The sequence below is a fragment of the Hyperolius riggenbachi genome, chromosome 2, assembly GCF_040937935.1.
Source record: "Hyperolius riggenbachi isolate aHypRig1 chromosome 2, aHypRig1.pri, whole genome shotgun sequence".
NCBI lineage: Eukaryota > Metazoa > Chordata > Amphibia > Anura > Hyperoliidae > Hyperolius > Hyperolius riggenbachi.
The window spans coordinates 75,476,475-75,494,602 of record NC_090647.1 but is presented as its reverse complement, the minus strand read 5'-3'; the positions used below and the strand labels follow the sequence as shown (position 1 = coordinate 75,494,602).

At 45.9% G+C, this 18,128-nt stretch overlaps 1 protein-coding gene across 1 annotated transcript in view; it reads left to right on the top strand.

Annotated features, from left to right (window-relative positions):
• The window catches only part of ATM (ATM serine/threonine kinase), a 216,521-nt gene that overhangs the window by 26,462 nt on the left and 171,931 nt on the right, over window positions 1–18,128 (top strand). Inside the window, 6 exon segments of the mRNA XM_068266920.1 lie at window positions 1,536–1,701; window positions 5,731–5,969; window positions 8,790–8,959; window positions 9,452–9,624; window positions 13,428–13,796; window positions 17,634–17,831. Of these exon segments, the coding sequence (XP_068123021.1) occupies window positions 1,536–1,701; window positions 5,731–5,969; window positions 8,790–8,959; window positions 9,452–9,624; window positions 13,428–13,796; window positions 17,634–17,831 (1,315 nt within the window).

Below are 18,128 nucleotides of genomic sequence, written 5' to 3'. Positions count from 1 at the left end.
TACAAAGCTCTCCACAATCTCTCTCCCCGGTACATATCCTCACTAATTTCCAGATTAGGCCTGGTTCACATTAGCGTTCGCTGTCCGGATCCGCCTGATCGGATCCGGACCGTATACTGTACAAACGGAATGTACGTTCCGCATAGCAATGCAAAGTCTATGCGGACGTACACATGCATCTGTTCCGTACAGAACGGAGCTGGATCAGATCCGGACTCCAGACACTTTTCCAACATGCGCTATTTTTCTGGTCCGGTCATCCGGCCCACGCACCCGGGCCGGATCCTGACCCGAACATGCGGCCATGCTGTGCAATGAGAAACGGATGTTTCTCATCACACTGGCAATAGGACCGGATGCTTCCAGCACCGGTCCTATGCCACTTGGGGGGCCCGGACTACACGCTGGTATCACCCATGCTTGCGGTGCCTTTCTGGCACTGCAATGTATCTCGTTCCGGCTACCTTATTGTAGCGCCCGGAACTGATACATTCCGGATCCGCAACTTGTGGCCACCGCAGAGACCCGTACGGTCTCTGCGGCCCCCGGACACTTGTGGACTCAAACCGCAAGTGTGAACGGGGCCTAACAACCCAATTGCAATCTCAGATGTGCACATGATCTTCTGTTGTCCTCCTGTACAATTACCAACCTCACATTCATGTTTACAAGATTTTGCACGCGCTTCACCCCTCCTCTGCAATGCCCTCCCACAACACAACCGCCACTCGCCAACCTTTGTTACCTTTAAATGCTCTTTAAAAACTCACTTGTTCCGACAAGCGTATGTGCTACCTCAGGCCACTTCCCTTTGTCCTAAGACCAAATTGCACTCCTACTAGGTATCCTAAAACACACTGCCTCTATATGTTTGTTGTATACTCCTCCTCCTCTTGTACACACACACACACACACACACACACACACACACACACACACACACACACACACACACACACACACACACACACACACACACACACACACACACACACACACACACACACACACACACACACACACACACACACACACACACACACACACACACACACACACACACACACACACACACACACACACACACACACACACACACACACACACACACACACACACACACACACACACACACAGCTTTCTCCCACTTTTGTGTCTCGGAAATCATTATACATTTTATTCATCATGTTACTGTCATCACTGTCATTACCAGTTCTGTGTTTTGTATTCTGTATTTTGTATCGTTTTTGTATTTTGTCACTAATTATGTATTTTGTATATTGGTGTACACCATTGTCTGTATTATGTACCCCATGTTCGTTTCTTACTTTGTACAGCGCCACAGAATATGTTGGCGCTTTATAAATCGATGATAATAATTATATCATAAGTTTATTTTCACTTCAGTGCCACTTTATGTTGTACAGGTGGCTTTTTTTTTGTTACTGAAGAGTATGGTCTTCCCAGATTCCCAGCAGATAGAGGTATGTACGGAACGCCTTTAATTGATCAAATATTTTTTTCTTGCTTTTCAGAATTATTGCACATATTTTGCACCTTATACCCAAATCTTCGCTGTGTAATAAATCGTCTTCTGGTTGCTCGCATCATCCTTACGCTCACCAGGGCATGCTGTGTCCAGACTGAAGGCCTCAACTCCAAGTTCTTCCAATTCTTCTCCTATGTGATGACCAAAGTCCGGTAGGCTTGAAACCATTTTCCAGCAAAATAGATTTTCTGCCTTTGCTACCCATAAATACACTACTGTATATTATTACTGATCTCCTATGTTGCTGTCACTTACCGTATATAGTAGGAATCTGACAGGTTTTAGACTTATCCATCTCCTCATGTTGCAATCTCGGTACAGGTAGTCCCCAGTTAGTGAATGAGATGGGGACTGTAGATACAGTCTTAACATGAATCCGTTGCTAATTTGGGAACACTGTGCCATCTCTGTCCCCTGTACCTCCTCTGTGCCTCCAGTGGCCCCCTCTGTGTCACCTCTATATCCCTATTCCTTCAGTGTCCCTATTTGTGCCACCTCTGCCCCCCACTGTCACCTCCTTCCTCCTGTTTCCTCAGCCTTGCCCTCTGTGCCACCTCTGCCTCCACTGTGTCCTTTAGTACCACCTCTGCCTCCCCCAGGCCCTCTTGTGCCTCCTTCTGTCCTAACGATGATCATGATGTGCTAATTATGCTTACGCAAAAATCTAACGTAAAATTTTGCAATTACAATTTTGAAATTGATTTCACGTGATCCCCACCCACTTCTGGAGAGTCCCAGCGCTGTATCACAGGTTTACTCTAAAACATATATGCAGAACTTAGAATTCGCTATATAGTATAGTTTACTGCAGTTTAAAAACATTTTTTTCTTGTTTGTTTTGAAAAAAATTTTTTTGACTTGTTCCCATTTTTGGATTGTTTGTAAGTTGGGGACTACCTGTATCTCCTTTATTCTTTCCAAAAGCACTCTGTGGAAAGGATCTATACTAAGGTGCTGGCAAGCCTCTCTACTTGCTTGCCCACTATTCTCCAAATTGCAATTGGCAACTGCCATTCAGTTATGTATTTATTTTTTTAGAACTAAAAACAACCCTGGTAATTCCCAATGAGTAGATGGGACTGTTCCAAAATCTGCCAGATTTGTTCGATTTTTACAACCTGCTGTAAGTGACAGCAACATAGGAAAAAAGTAATTTATGATGCATGCTCTGGGACAAATGTATATCTTATATGTAATATATATAATGTACAAATGTATATTTATAAAGCGATGCGTAATATGTTGGCGCTTTATAAATACAATAAATAAATAAATATGAATGTATTTTTATTATAGTGCTCCTTTAACCTTTTGCCGACCGCGTCAAGCCGATGGTCGTGGCCACAGCGGCAGCCCCAGGACCGCCTAACGCCAATTGGTGTAAAGTCCTGGGGCTCTGTTTTACAGGAGATCGCGCGCAGGCTGCGCGCATCTCATGCTCGGAGGGCGGAGCTCCGCCCCGCCTTCAGTCTCCGAGCGGCTATTGCCGCTCGGGAAACTGTTAGACGGCGTGATCGCCATCTATTTACTTGGTGCAGCGCTGCGATCAACAGTAGCGCTGCACTGGGGACAGCCGTGTGAAACTGCTGTCCCCCTGGGGGACAAGAGAGCGATCAGCTCTCATAGGCAGAAGCCTATGACAGCCGATCGCCATAATTCGCTGGCTGTGGGGAGGGAGGGAGGGTTGATATTTAAAGGGGAACTGAAGAGAGAGGTATATGGAGGCTGTCATGCTTATTTCCTTTTAGACAATATCAGTTGCCTGGCAGCCCTGCTGATCCTCTGCCTCTAATACTATTAGCCATAGCCCCTGAACAAGCATGCAGCAGATCAGGTGTTTCAGTGGTTCAGACTTATAAGTCTGATCTGACAAGACTAGCTGCATGCTTGTTTCTGGTTTTAATCAGATACTACTGCAGAGAAATCACCAGCAGGGCTGCCAGGCAATTGGTATTGATTAAAAGGAAATAAACATGACAGCCTCCATATACCTCTCTCTTCAGTTCCCCTTTAAAGAAACAGGTTTTTTTTTTTTTTAGAAAAAAGAAACAACAATATTTATTAAAAAAAAACAAAACATGGGGGGAGCGATCAGACCCCACCAACAGAGAGCTCTGTTGGTGGGGAGAAAAGGGGGGGGGGGGGATCACTTGTGTGCTGTGTTGTGCGGCCCTGCAGCTTAACCTTAAAGCTGCAGTGGCCCATTTTACTAAAAATTGCCTGGTCACTAGGGGGGTTTAGCACTGCAGTCCTCAAGAGGTTAACCTCCCTGGCGTTCTATTAAAATCGCCAGGGAGGCTGCGGGAGGGGTTTTTTTTTAATAAAAAAAAACTATTTCATGCAGCCAACTGAAAGTTGGCTGCATGAAAGCCCACTAGAGGGCGCTCCGAAGGCGATCTTCTGATCGCCTCCGGTGGCCAGAAGTAACACGGAAGGCCGCAATGAGCGGCCTTCCGTGTTTCGCTTACCTCGTCGCCAATGGCGACGAGCGGAGCGTCCTGACGTCAGCCGCCTCCGATCCAGCCCTTAGCGCTGGCCGGAACTTTTTGTTCCGGCTACGCTGGGCTCAGGCGGCTGGGGGGACCCTCTTTCGCCGCTGCATGCGGCGGATCGCCGCGCTGCAGCGGCGATCAGGCAGCACACGCGGCTGGCAAAGTGACGGCTGCATGTGCTGCTTTTTATTTGAGCCAAATCGGCCCAGCAGGGCCTGAGCGGCAGGCTCCGGCGGTACTGGACGAGCTGAGCTCGTCCAGACCGCCCAGCAGGTTAAAGGCAACCTGAGGTGAGGGTGATATGAAGGCTTCCATTATTTTCTTTTATACAATAACAATTGCCTGGCTGTCCTGCTGATCTTTCATGCATCAGTAGTGTCTGAATCACACACCTGAAACAAGCATGCGGCTGATCTGCATATGCTTGTTCAGGGTCAAAGGCTAAAAGTATTAAAGACACAGTATTAGGTGGTCAGCAAGGCAACTTATATTGTGTAAAAGTAAATAAATATCAGCCTCCGTATTCCTCTCATCTCAAGTTCCTTTAACCACGTCAGTACCAGCGAACTGTGGCCCCTTAAGGAACGGAGATCACTGGCACCAAAAAACGCTGCATACCGACAAATCGCCACACTAAATCATATGCTGAACTGGAAGCCAATGGGGTTTGCTCACATTGATGACCGTGTCAGGAGCCCATGAAATCTGCTCCTGACCGGCTCACTAAGCTCTGCTGTCATAGCAACAGATATGTGCTGCAGTGGGCAGAGAGAGACACGAACGGCGAGGGCAGCAAGAATGCGCGGCGGCAGTGAGGTGAAATCTATGCCCTGGCAGGAATAACAGCCTCCAAACAGGGCGTAGAGCTCAATCACCGCCGTCTGGAAGCGGTGAAAAAACGAAGCCATTATTCAAATATGTTGCTTATTTTGCTATGTTTTCTCTTCGGAGACTTTTCATCTTTTCAGCATTTTGCAGTTGGAAAAGTGTGAACAAATAGATGGAAAAGTATTATTTTGATGTTTTCTTGCTTGCTAGTGGTTTAAAGGGTTTTAAAATATTAGGCGAAATCTCAGGAGAAAAGGTGAATTGCTTATGGGCCCTAGTACCTGATGCCAAGAATATATACCCATGTAAAGAAGCAAATATCCTGTCTTCCTTAGTCTTTATCGTTCTATAGTAAGTTTGTATATTGTATGTGAAAGGGTGTGTCTAATAAGGAGGTAAGAATAAAGGATTTTATGGTCAGTTACAAAAGGACACATTTTCTGTTACGTATTCATTAATCCTTATACACAAAGATGTCAAAAAGCAGGCCCAAAAGAAAAGGTATAAGCATCCCTGTTCTGCCCCACAGGATGAGCTGGGTGCTTTAAAGGTATTTGAGGTTTGAAAATATTTCCTTGGTGAAAACACAGGAGAAAAGTTTAATAGGATATGTACCAGTGTCTCTTTCTAGAAGCCTAGGTGAGATGCCCCTAAATCGGATAATGGGTAATTGAGAGCTGATAAAGTGAGTGTTGTACCAAGAACTGCCCTAATCACCAACATGTTTCACCAAAAGGCTTTATCAGGCTCCACATGCCTGTTTCTCAGTGTAGTATTGAGTGATAAAAGCTGTGTTGTAGTTTTCATTCTTGTCTTCTGTGCAATTCTGTTGTTCACCAGTAGGAATTGTTTTAATTGTAGAGACGACAGGAACCTTCCTGGGCTTGACCAGATCCTTGCTGCTCTCAATATCTTCCTTTCCACCTCAATGGTGGACTGTCGAGTGAGGGTGTCGAAGTTAGGAGTAGAGATCTTGCCTGTGTTACTGCGGGTGTGGACGCGGTATAGGCCTAAAGATTCTATAAAAGAAGAGATTGTGGAGTTCTTCCGAATAATGATGCGTGTCCATCATCCAAAAGGAGCTAAAACTCCAGAAGAAGGTAATGTAACATGCTACTTGTATGCTAAATCTTTTCCTTTAGCAAGTGAATGTCTAACTTTGCGCTACCCAGGCTGCATTGTGTGGGCCTCATTTCTAGCATGCTTGGTCTCCTTCTTTCTCTTTCCACCCTCCCTCCCTGCAGAGTCGTGAGCAGGTGATTAGCTCCTCTTAACTCAACTACATAGCACTTCCTGTGTCGCGTCTCCATATTAATAGGCTGTCACATGACACCCCAGCGTACCACGCACTGGCAACCAGCATGTCACGTGACGGCCTGTTACTATCTCAGATTTCTACCTACGGTAAGTGACAGCAAGATAGAAGAAAAGTAATTTATGGCTCATTTTACTCGGGGGGGGAAAGTGCTTCTTATTTGTATATGCTTTACAGACAACTTGTATTGTTTTAAAAGGAAATAAATATGTCAACCCCCTTCTTCTTCTTACTTCAGTTGTCCTTTAAAGCAGATCTCTTGGTAATTAAATAAAAAGTAACCACTGAAGAGAAAAGACTTTACCCTCTCAACAGACTTCCACCAGTCCCCCCTGCCCTGATTCTTCTCTTCAAAGTCGATTGTCCCTTCGGTTCTGTTTTCCTGGTGACAGTCTCTGTGGAGCTACAAATCCAAAACGGTCACTATTCTCACCCTTTCCGACACTCTGCTTTATGGGGCAAATTTGACTTACAGAGAACCCGAGGTGGGGTTCTGACAATGCTATCTGCACACAGAGGCTGCATCTGCCTATACAGCCCAGCCTCTGTTGCTATACAGATCCCCCTAAGTTCCCCCTGCGCGCTGCTTGCCCCCATAAATCACAGCCGAGCAGTGCGGGCTGTGTTTGCCTACAGTGGCTTGCAAAAGTATTCGGCCCCCTTGAAGTTTTCCACATTTTGTCACATTACTGCCACAAACATTAATCAGTTTTATTGGAATTCCATGTGAAAGACCAATACAAAGTGGTGTACACGTGAGAAGTTGAATGAAAATCATACATGATTCCAAACATTGTTTAAAAATAAATAACTGCAAAGTGGGGTGTGCATAATTATTCAGCCCCCTGAGTCAATACTTTGCAGAACCACCTTTTGCTGCAATTACAGCTGCCAGACTTTTAGGTTATGTCTCTACCAGCTTTGTACAGCTAGAGACTGAAATCCTTGCCCATTCTTCTTTGCCAAGCAGCTCCTGCTGGAAGGCGAACCTCCGCCCCAGTCTCAAGTCTTTTGCAGACTCCAAGAGGTTTTCTTCCAAGATTGCCCTGTATTTTGGCTCCATCCATCTTCCCATCAACTCTGACCAGCTTCCCTGTCCCTGCTGAAGAGAAGCACCCCCAGAGCATAATGCTGCCACCACCATATTTGACAATGGGGATGGTGCGTTCAGAGTGATGTTCAGTTTTAGTTTACCGCCACACATAGCGTTTTGCATTTTGACCAAAAAGTTCCATTTTGGTCTCATCTGACCAGAGCACCATCTTCCACAAGTTTGCTGTGTCTCCCACATGACTTGTGGCAAACTGCAAACGGGACTTCTTATGCTTTTCTGTTAACAATGGCTTTCTTCTTGCCACTCTTCCATAAAGGCCAACTTTGTGCAGTGCACGACTAATAGTTGTCCTATGGATAGATTCCCCCACCTGAGCTGTAGATCTCTGCAGCTCGTCCAGAGTCACCATGGGCCTCTTGACTGCATTTCTAATCAGCGCTCTCCTTGTTCGGGCTGTGAGTTTAGGTGGACGGCCTTGTCTTGGTAGGTTTACAGTTGTTTCATACTCCTTCCATTTCTGAATGATCGCTTCAACAGTGCTCCGTGGGATGTTCAAGGCTTTGGAGATCTTTTTGTAGCCTAAGCCTGCTTTAAATTTCTCAATAACTTTATCCCTGACCTGTCTGGTGTGTTCTTTGGACTTCATGGTGTTGTTGCTCCCAATATTCTTTTAGACAACCTCTGAGGCCGTCACAGAGCAGCTGTATTTGTACTGACATTAGATTGCACGCCGGTGCACTCTATTTAGTCATTAGCACTCATCAGGCAATGTCTATGGGCAACTGACTGCACTTAAACCAAAGGGGGCTGAATAATTACGCACACCCCACTTTGCAGTTATTTATTTTTAAAAAATGTTTGGAATCATGTATGATTTTCATTCCACTTCTCACGTGAACACCACTTTGTATAGGTCTTTCACGTGGAATTCCAATAAAATTGATTCATGTTTGTTGCAGTAATGTGACAAAATGTGGAAAACTTCAAGGGGGCCCGAATACTTTTGCAAGCCACTGTATGTAGTGTCTGTCTCGCCACTCACCCCGCCTCCTGCATAGCTCCGGTCCCCGCCCGCATCCCTTCCTCCCAATCAGCGGGGAGGGCAGGGACGCAGGCAGGGACCGGAGCTATGCAGGAGGCAGGGGGAGCGCCGAGACTGAGAGTACATAGATAAACACAGCCCGCTGCGACACGCTGCGTATCGACAGCGTGGCTGTGATTTATGGGGGATAGCGGAGTGCAGGGGGAGCTTAGGGGGGGATCTGGATAGCAACAGAGGCTGGGCTGTATAGGCAGACCCAGCCTCTGTGTGCAGCTAGCATTGTTAGAACCCCACCTCGGGTTCTGTTGAGGAGCCAATACCGTATTAGTAGTGTGGTGAAGGAACAGAGACAAATACACTTCTTGGAATGGTTAGCTTTAAATCAATACATCCGCATCTGATGCGTAATTTATCCTGCATCTGGTTTTAGTTTCGTGTAACACCACAGCGCTGACCAAAACACAATGACTTTTTAATTCATTTTGATTGACTTGGCCCATGTTTTTCAGGTGCTTATGCATTGGAGCAGGATATATGGCGGAGACAGATGTTTAATCTGTACGATGGTATAGTGAGCGAGATCAGTCAAATCGGCAGTCGAGGGAAGTACTCCTCAGGGACTCGTGTCATCTCGGTCAAGGAGAATCTGGTGGAATTAATGGCTGATGTTTGTCACCAGGTAAATATTAATAATGTAGGGCTTTCAGAGTGGAGTCTTGTCAGCTTTTTGACTCTTCACTGCAAATTAACCTGTTTGTTTTTTGACTGAGAATCTACATCCTAAAAAGTGCTCCTGGTTGTAGATTCTATGTCCAAGATTGAAAGCTGCCCATGAGGCTGTCGTTGGGCATCGGGGGGGGAAGCTGTCGTAGGGCATCGGGGAGACTGGTGTTGGGCATCGAAGAGGCTGGTCTTGAGCATCAGCAGGGAGGCTACGGCTGGGCTTCGGATTGGCTGGTGCTGGGCGTCGGGGAGGCTGGCGTTGGGCACCAGAGGGGCTGGTGTTGGGCTGACATACAGCACTCTGCAAGGTTTTATACACATGTGGAAACAAATGCTTTATAAATAATGCATCAAATATGTTGTATTTGTCATTTGAATACCTGTCAGGAGCATTTGACATGGTGCCTTTTTGACATAGATTTTTGTTGTTGTCGTCTTTTTCTTTTAGTTGTTCACAGATAACACTGTGGTCATGGAAATCTCTACGACTCCCTACCCTGGAATCGATAAGCAACCCCTGGAGCTCGTGCTCCAATTCAAGCGTCGAAGAATAGAATTGGGCTGGGAGGTTGTCCGTTACAAACTGCAGAGCTCACACAAGGACTTTGATGTTATTCCCTGGTAATTATAGTCTATGCTTTGGATTGATATTTCCAGAGAAGTCGGTTTCTATGACTTGAGGATGGATTTTACAATAAGATATTTTGAAGATTTTGAATTTTCCTTGAGAGAGCCTAAGCGCTTTGAGTCCTATGGAAGAAAAGCGCTATAGAAATGTTATTGTATATTGTATTATTGTATTGTATCATGTTTTATCTGTATATTGCAAAGATTGACGAAAACCTTATTCCAAAATTGCCAAATTGCCTTTTGTTGAACACATACCAATGTGAATTCTAGTAGTTTGCTCCGTGCAGTGCATGTCCGAGGCAGGGCCGGGACAAGGTCCACTATCAACAGAGGCTGGGCTGCCCAGATGCGCCCCCCCCTCATATTAGACTATGACTATGGTAGGGTTAGATTGTGAGCTCCTCTGAGGACAGTCAGTGACATGACTATGTACTTTTCAAAGTGCTGCAGAAGATGGCAGTGCTATATAAATACATAATAATAATATGGTAAGACATTACACTATGACTATGGTAGGATTAGATTGTGAGCTCCTCTAAAGGAACAGTCAGTGACATAACTATCTACTCTGTAAAGTACTGCAAGAGATGTTAGTGCTGTATAAATATGCATTATGGTAGGACATTAGACTATGACTATGGTAGGATTAGATTGTGAGATCCTCTGAGGACAGTCAGTGACATGACCATGTACTCTGTAAAGTGCTGCAGAAGATATCACTGCTATATAAATACGTAATATGGTAGAGACATACACTATGACTATTGTAGGATTGCATTTTAAGCTCTGAGGATAATCAGCAGTATTGATATATACTCTGCAACATGCTATGGGGGGGCATCAGCACTATATAAATACTTAAAGTGGCCATTAATTATACAATTGATTATCTGATTTGATAACATTGATCAGAAATGATTGTTTAGGTCCACTAATGGAAGGAAAGCTGCTATCCAATTTGCTCATTAACAGAATTAATACAGACTGATTCCATCAATTTGATCGTATTCGATATACTGGTAAGCGTTCATTAGTGGTCCAGGACAACTGATTGTCTGGTGAATTGTATCGGTAGTGGCCACTTTAAAGCAGACCTGAATTTCCTCACTGCTCTAAAAGATAGGCAATAGCATAAGAACCTTCATAGAAACACATTTTTGTTGTTGTTACAGCTGATACAAATCCTGCAATAAATCTGCACTTTCTACTTCCTGCTTTCATGGAAGCAGATATGTTGCTAACATCCTGTGCTTTCAAATGAGCTTATATGCCTTATCTTCCATGTCAATCAGGTGGCACAAGGGAGAGACCAAATTAACACTTGTGATTAGTCATAGATGAGGGGGAATTAGACAGGCTAAGCTCTCTAAATGCATACAGGGTGTATTTCTCTATGTTTTCCTTCTGTCCCATGCAAGAGTTCAGGTCCACTTTAAAAGTGAAACATTGATGGGATGCAGGGGCGTAGCAATAGGGGTTGCAGAGGTTGTGACCGCATCGGGCCCTTTGGGCCAGAGGGGCCCCAAAGGGCCCTTCCTCAACTACAGTTTTAGCTCTCTATTGGTCCTGTGCTCATAATAATAATCACTTCTATGGATACTTTGAATAGTGGTAATCACTAACACACTGTTCCCCATCCCCTTCTTGCACCTCTGACACTGTAGTTGCCATTGGCAGGTTTTGGTGCGCTGTATCAATTGTTATGTATAGAGTGCTTTTTTTGGGGGGGGGGGGGGGCAATTGCAAAACATGCATCGGGCCCACAGCTCCTTAGCTACGCCACTGATGGGATGCTTTTGGAGAGGGAGACACTTGAGGGAAGGAAAGCTAGGGTAGAGAGGCAGAAGATTTAGAGACAGGAAAGGGGGGGGGGGGGGGGAGTGGGTTGGGTGTGGTTAAGGGGAGATATAGCATCATAATGACAAGGGAGGAATTGAGAGTGATAGGGAATGGGAGAGAGGCATGAGTGTTGGTGACATAGAAGAATCTTCACAGACCTGACACACAGCTTATAGTTACTTTCCCCTGTGTGCTCTCCTTTCACCCAGGAAGCCCAGCTCTGGCATTTGTCCTGTTATCTTACAGCCACCTCATAATCATGCAGCAGCTTCAGGGAAGGAGAGAGGGCTCCCAGCTATTAGTGTCTCATGTACACTTGTGGCAGCAGCATTAGGGAAACTGATCCTTTCAGCTCAGCCTAAGGAACAGGCAGTGTGTGTGCTGCATTTGAGCAGAATCATGCCTGCTTATTCTGTCTGGACACTTCTCCCCCTTCCTCACAGTGCTTCTACTCAACCAATTCCCCACATAATTATGTACCTGTCTTCCTGAGTTCGACTGCCTCTTTCCTGAATTTCCCTGGTCTCCAGTTCACAGTGCTAAGCCCCACCCCCTTAGTGTGACAGAGGAGAGGAGGGGCGCTCTGCTCTGTGAATGCACGCAGGGGAGACTGGGGACAGCACACAGCAGACAGCTGATTTCTCCATAACAGGCTGATCTGCAGCTAGCGTGGATCACCCACCCCAGCTCTCCTGCCTCTCATCAGGCATCGGCCAGTGAACACAGTCAGCGGGGATGGTGGGCTGCAAGCCAGGCAATGCACAGACCTGCGCCTTGCGCGGCCCCCCTCACCCCCCCAGACTGCAGTGAGCTCCGCCCAGAGGCTCCAGCTTTGTGAGCCTATGTGTCGGCCCAGCCCTGGTCAGAAGGTTGTGTCCGTCACCTGATGAGGCTTACATTGGTACAGGAGGAAAGGTGTCACCTGGCTACTGTAGATATGTTCAGAATTTGAGGATTGCCTCAGTAAGTTTAAAGAGAATGGAATCTGGTTGGGACAGGATAGACATGGCTGCGGGATGCTGGGAATTGAAGAACTTTTAAGATCAGCATCTGAACGTATTGCTGAAGACCTGAATATATCCATCCACTCCTTCCCGTTCCAACAAAGGCTATCATTCATAAAAGTGTTGTCGGTAAAGTAAATGCGTGCGGAGAAACACCGCTGTCAGTATTTCAGTCTTCTGGGTGGTCATTCATAAAAATGTTTCTAGTTGCGATAAGAGTGCGGAGATATTCCGCTGTAGGCTAGGGTTAGGCTGTCGGTAGGCATGCGGAAACAGGAGAAGCTGGCCGAGTCCCTCCGTGCGGTGTTCTCTCTGCTGCTGCTTGGGAGGTCTGTCCCATTCACTTACATGTACTCCGCATGCTTATCGCTACATCCAGGGGAGCGGTAATCCCCGTCCGCATACTGCTTGCGTTAATTTTTATGAATTTACATTTTGTTACATTTCCGCATAGAATCACCGCACAATGCGGTAATTTATCGCTCTGCTCGGGAAAGTCAGCTTTCGCATGCGGAAACAGCCTTTATGAATACACCTTTTGCTCAGTGCTCGGTAAAATCGGCTGTTTTTAGCATATCTGCATACGGGAATGCTTTATGAATGATAGCCAATGTGTTTAGCTGCCAGTCACTAGTGGGGATTGTACCTATAAAAGGGGTCACTTGAAGGGGCAGTGTATAATGGTAACACTAAAGAAGGCAGGCATTAGATAAGAGCAGTATTAATAGAGAACATTACATAGTGATATATTTTCTCAGATCATTCAAGCTGAATACTTCTTTCACAAATCTGGAGAACCTGAATTTTTTTTCCCCTAGTGATTAGCTGATCAGTGTTATTATAGATGTTCTCCTATGTGGTATTATATGTCATGCCTGTTTATGTATGCTTTGTTTATGTTCTTATTAAGTAAATGTTGATTTTTTTTATTTTTTTTTTAAATACCTGCAGGTTACAGATTGTAGAGTGTTTAGTTGCACGCCATCCACACAGTCTCTCAGCCACTGAGCTGACTCCATTACTAACCATCCTGCACCAACTGCTGGCCCAGCAGAGACGGGGGGAGCGGGCAGCTTTTGTCCTGAGGTGTCTGAAGGCAGTGGCAGTATGTCGAAGCCAAAAACATGCGGTTATGACTCCAAAGTCAGATTTACAAAAACTGTGGTGTAAAATCTGGGCAGTGACTATGCGCAGTATAAGCTCTCCACAGACCCAGGCGGAAAGCTTTGCCTTGTTGGCAGTCATGTTACGAGGGGGACTGGTCTCAGCAGATAGAGACTTCTGGAAGGTCTTCTCCGGTTCGGCTGGAAAACCATCCAGGTAGGTTTGTATAGATGAGATGATGGATACCTGACTGTGAAATGTAAACAAACTGGAGACTACCAGGGGGCTCTGTATTATTATATAATGGGGTGTTTAGTTTGGCGAGACAATCTCCATGTAATTACTTCTCTGAGGTCTTGTGTACAGAGTAGGGACGGAGTATAGCTATGATGTGCAAAAGTTTTGCTTTCGTTTTTTGTTCAACACTGAAACAGAGCCATATGCTTCTCAAGCACCCAGGCCCAGTAGATGTTATTAATGTTGTTAGTGTAAATTGTTTTTCAAAAGGAGCAGTTTATGATCCATATGCATGCACAGTCTGAGAGGAGATGTAATGTAAGACTGCCAGGCACTCTAACCTTGTTGGTGTCTTTTTGGGGGTGGGGCTATGACAGTCAGAGTCTCAAAGTGTGCAGAACTTTACTTGACAGCCCTGGCTGAAGAGGAAAGCCAGATGTGTCTTGTGACTATGATGTGGCTCTTGAAAGTATTAAGATTGTATTTATAACTATTCAGCATTGATTGTTCATAAGTCAGTAGGGACAAGTAGTAAGACTTTTTTTTTTTCTGGGCTAGAAAGTCGCCTACCTAGATACCCTAGTGCATAAACACACTCAATTCTAATTGGCCAATGATTTGGCAATTTTACTGCCTCCTACTGTAGTAGTATAATGGCCAGATATTTTGAATACTATGAACAGATTGTGGAGGTACGTTCTTATACAACCTGGAAGTGCTAAAATTGACTAATCATTGGCCAATTGTGTTGGGTCACATATAGTGAAGCACACAGTCAATGAAAAGCATGTTTACTGTTACGTTAATGGGTCCGTTATCGGTGTTCTCCTCAGGCTCTTTTAGCTGGGAGATCCACCCGGCTAGTTTTGGTGAGCACCCCGCTGCCATCGGCTCACCTTCTCCTATGCTGAAAGCAGAGTTGCACACAGAAGCACCTGCCCGGCTTTCTCTCATCACACCCCACCTGGTTAATTTTTCATACCACCCGGCTTGAGTAGATAGTGAAGCACCACTCCTCCAATACACAAGTGATGTGCCGTGACTAAGACCTGGCAGCACTCCTAGGTCAGGTATCCAGCAATAGAGAGAATAGTCGGCACCATCCAGTAAAAATGCTCTTTTATTCTTCAATTTCCATATCAGCCATAATTGCAACGTTTCAGAGTAATAGCAACTCCTTTATCAAGCTAAGCTGAATGTCAAATACATCACAATACAAAATCATTATCCTTTTATACCCAACATGGAGGGCTACTAGCCAATAGCGCTGCTTTACAGCTCTCAACCTATCACTGCAGTCCGTGCTCAAGCCGGACCTGATGGGGAACTGCGCTGCTATGTGCCCATTGGTCGCTGTCAGTGGGCTCCCGCCTACTCCTATTTCAAATTTCAAATCCACCGGTCGGCGTGATGCGTCCAAACGGCCGCTTACGCCCCGCGTCCGGCCGCCGTACCGCCCACTGCGGACCTGACGGGAGACTGCGTGGCGTGACGCGTGCGTGTGGGTGGGGCCACATTCGGCCCTTGAGACTTTTGTATCAGAATTGGCGGGACAGTGCCAGGAGATTAAACTTACGTTGCACAGTTCGAGGGAACACATTAGCTTTCTCGATACTGAGGTAAAGAGACAGGGTGAACGCTTGGTGACCGACCTCTTTGTTAAGCCCACGGATGTGAACTCCCTACTCCATTATGGGAGTTTCCATCCGCGGGCTACGAAGAGGTCGGTGCCAATTAGCCAATTCCAGCGGGTTTGTACCATTGTGGGGGATCAGGCAGTACAGAGCAGTAGACTAGATGAGATGCAGACGAAATTCAGACAGCGGGGATATCCAGCTGAGGTGGTTCAGGCGGCACGTAGCCGTCCGCTAGGTGACACCAGTCGACAGAGAAGAAAACGGCAGCAACAAGATAGATTACCATTTGTGTCCACATATAGTACAGTTAGTGAACAAGTTAATAAAATCATTAGGAGACACTGGCATATGTTGGCAGATAGTTTTCCTCAGGTCCAACATTTTGTTAATCCCCCCCATTTTTTCATATCGCCGGGCCCCAAATCTAAGGGATAGGTTAGTACATGCTGATATAGGAGGTGCTGGTGGACGACCAAGACTCTCACGTAGGGGTACTTTCCCTTGTATGAACTGCGTGCATTGCAGTTCAGTTATTCGAGGAGATCAAGTTATACATCCACATAAGGGCACCAAATTTAAAATACATGGATGTCACACTCGCGACTCCATGTTTGTAGTATATGCATTAAAATGCCCGTGTGGTCTGCTATATATAGGACAGACGACGCAAAAAATGAAGGTGCGTCTGTCTTCGCACAAACATGCCATACGTGAGGGCTTGGTCGACCAGGCAGTACCATATCACTTCTCGGTGGCTAGACACAACGTCAGCCAGCTGAGATTTATGATAATTGAACAAGTTCTGGCCCCTAGGAGAGGGGGCGATAGGGTTAAAAAGTTGCTCTGGCGAGAGGCAATGTGGATCAAGAGATTGGACACTATGGAGCCTCGAGGACTTAATCGTGAATTAGATCTTATTCCCTTCATCTAGATTATAGTGGATTATGTTAGGGGCTAAACATGGATTATTCTTATAGGTATACAGCCGCTAGGGTCGACCGGTGTCGCCTGGTGGCGTACGGCCATCTGTACAGTGGTTGGATTTGTGTGTATGTGGGGACGCAGAGTGGTGTGTCCCCTCATGCACATGCATCTCTATTTATTTATATATGTGGAGATTGTATATCAATATATATCTTTTTTCCTCCTCTTTTCCTTCCCCCCCCCTTCTTCCCCCCCCCCCCCCCTTTTCATTACCTTTGTCATTACCCCTTTTTTTGACAGTTGTTATATTGCTAAGTATATATCCAGGGGGATCGACGTTTTGCGTCACAAACTTTGTCTACAACATCATGTGCAGCGGAGGTGGCTGTTTGCCAGCCTCTCCTGCCATAGATGGCCTGCTATGCGTGCGTTTGGCCGCGTTTGACGCGCATTTGTGCGCGTTAGCCACGCGTACTTTTGGACGCGTTCGACGCGGCCTTCGCACGCGTCACGCCACGCAGTCTCCCGTCAGGTCCGCAGTGGGCGGTCCGGCGGCCGGACGCGGGGCGTAAGCGGCCGTTTGGACGCATCACGCCGACCGGTGGATTTGAAATTTGAAATAGGAGTAGGCGGGAGCCCACTGACAGCGACCAATGGGCACATAGCAGCGCAGTTCCCCATCAGGTCTGGCTTGAGCACGGACTGCAGTGATAGGTTGAGAGCTGTAAAGCAGCGCTATTGGCTAGTAGCCCTCCATGTTGGGTATAAAAGGATAATGATTTTGTATTGTGATGTATTTGACATTCAGCTTAGCTTGATAAAGGAGTTGCTATTACTCTGAAACGTTGCAATTATGGCTGATATGGAAATTGAAGAATAAAAGAGCATTTTTACTGGATGGTGCCGACTATTCTCTCTATTGCTTCATACCACCCGGCTTGAAACAATTTCTGGGGAGAACACTGCGTTATGCGTTGGGATTCCGCACTCCGTTAGACCACACCCCACTGACTGCCCTGTGAACGTTGCTTAGGTTTTGCATTGCGACTTTCCACGTTATAATGCAGCCATTACGTGGCACAGCAACACATCACTGTGAACGTAGCGTAAATCTATCTACCTTTTTTTTTTTATTATTTAAATGTAACTACGGCTATTGAGTTGTATCACTTCTGTTATGCCCTCCATTGTTTTATTGCTGTCCAGTGATGATTGTTGAGCAATGCCTGGATTAATCCCCAGTGATTGGTTTCAGCTCTGCAGTGCAATGCCTGTGTGTGGCGCTGGCTCTTCCTTCCTGTGCCGTCCCAGATCACCTGACCTCAGGCCGGGAGCATCATGAGCTGACTGGCGATAAAAAGATGCTGAAAGAGGAGATCATTACGTGGTTACTGTTTGGCAGCCAGGACGATGAAGTGGAGGATATCAGTGAGCACGCCCCAAGCATACACAAGTGAGTGTGTGATCATTAGTGGACAATTCTAAAGCCAGCCTAAAATGTCTTTCATTTTTAACTCAAATGCATTATTTTCTGAAAATTGCACTGGATCAAACAAAAACACTAAGGCGGCTTCCACTGTAGTGACTTATAGTAAATTGCAGTAAATTATTCACCTTCACCATAATTCTGGTTTCAGCATCAGAAACACTTCCTAGAGTGTTATGTGTATATAACCCATTCTCCCGGTGATATTTAGCCTTGGCTATTTATCTATGCGGAATTCTTCTCCGTAGCATTCTGGGAGACCAA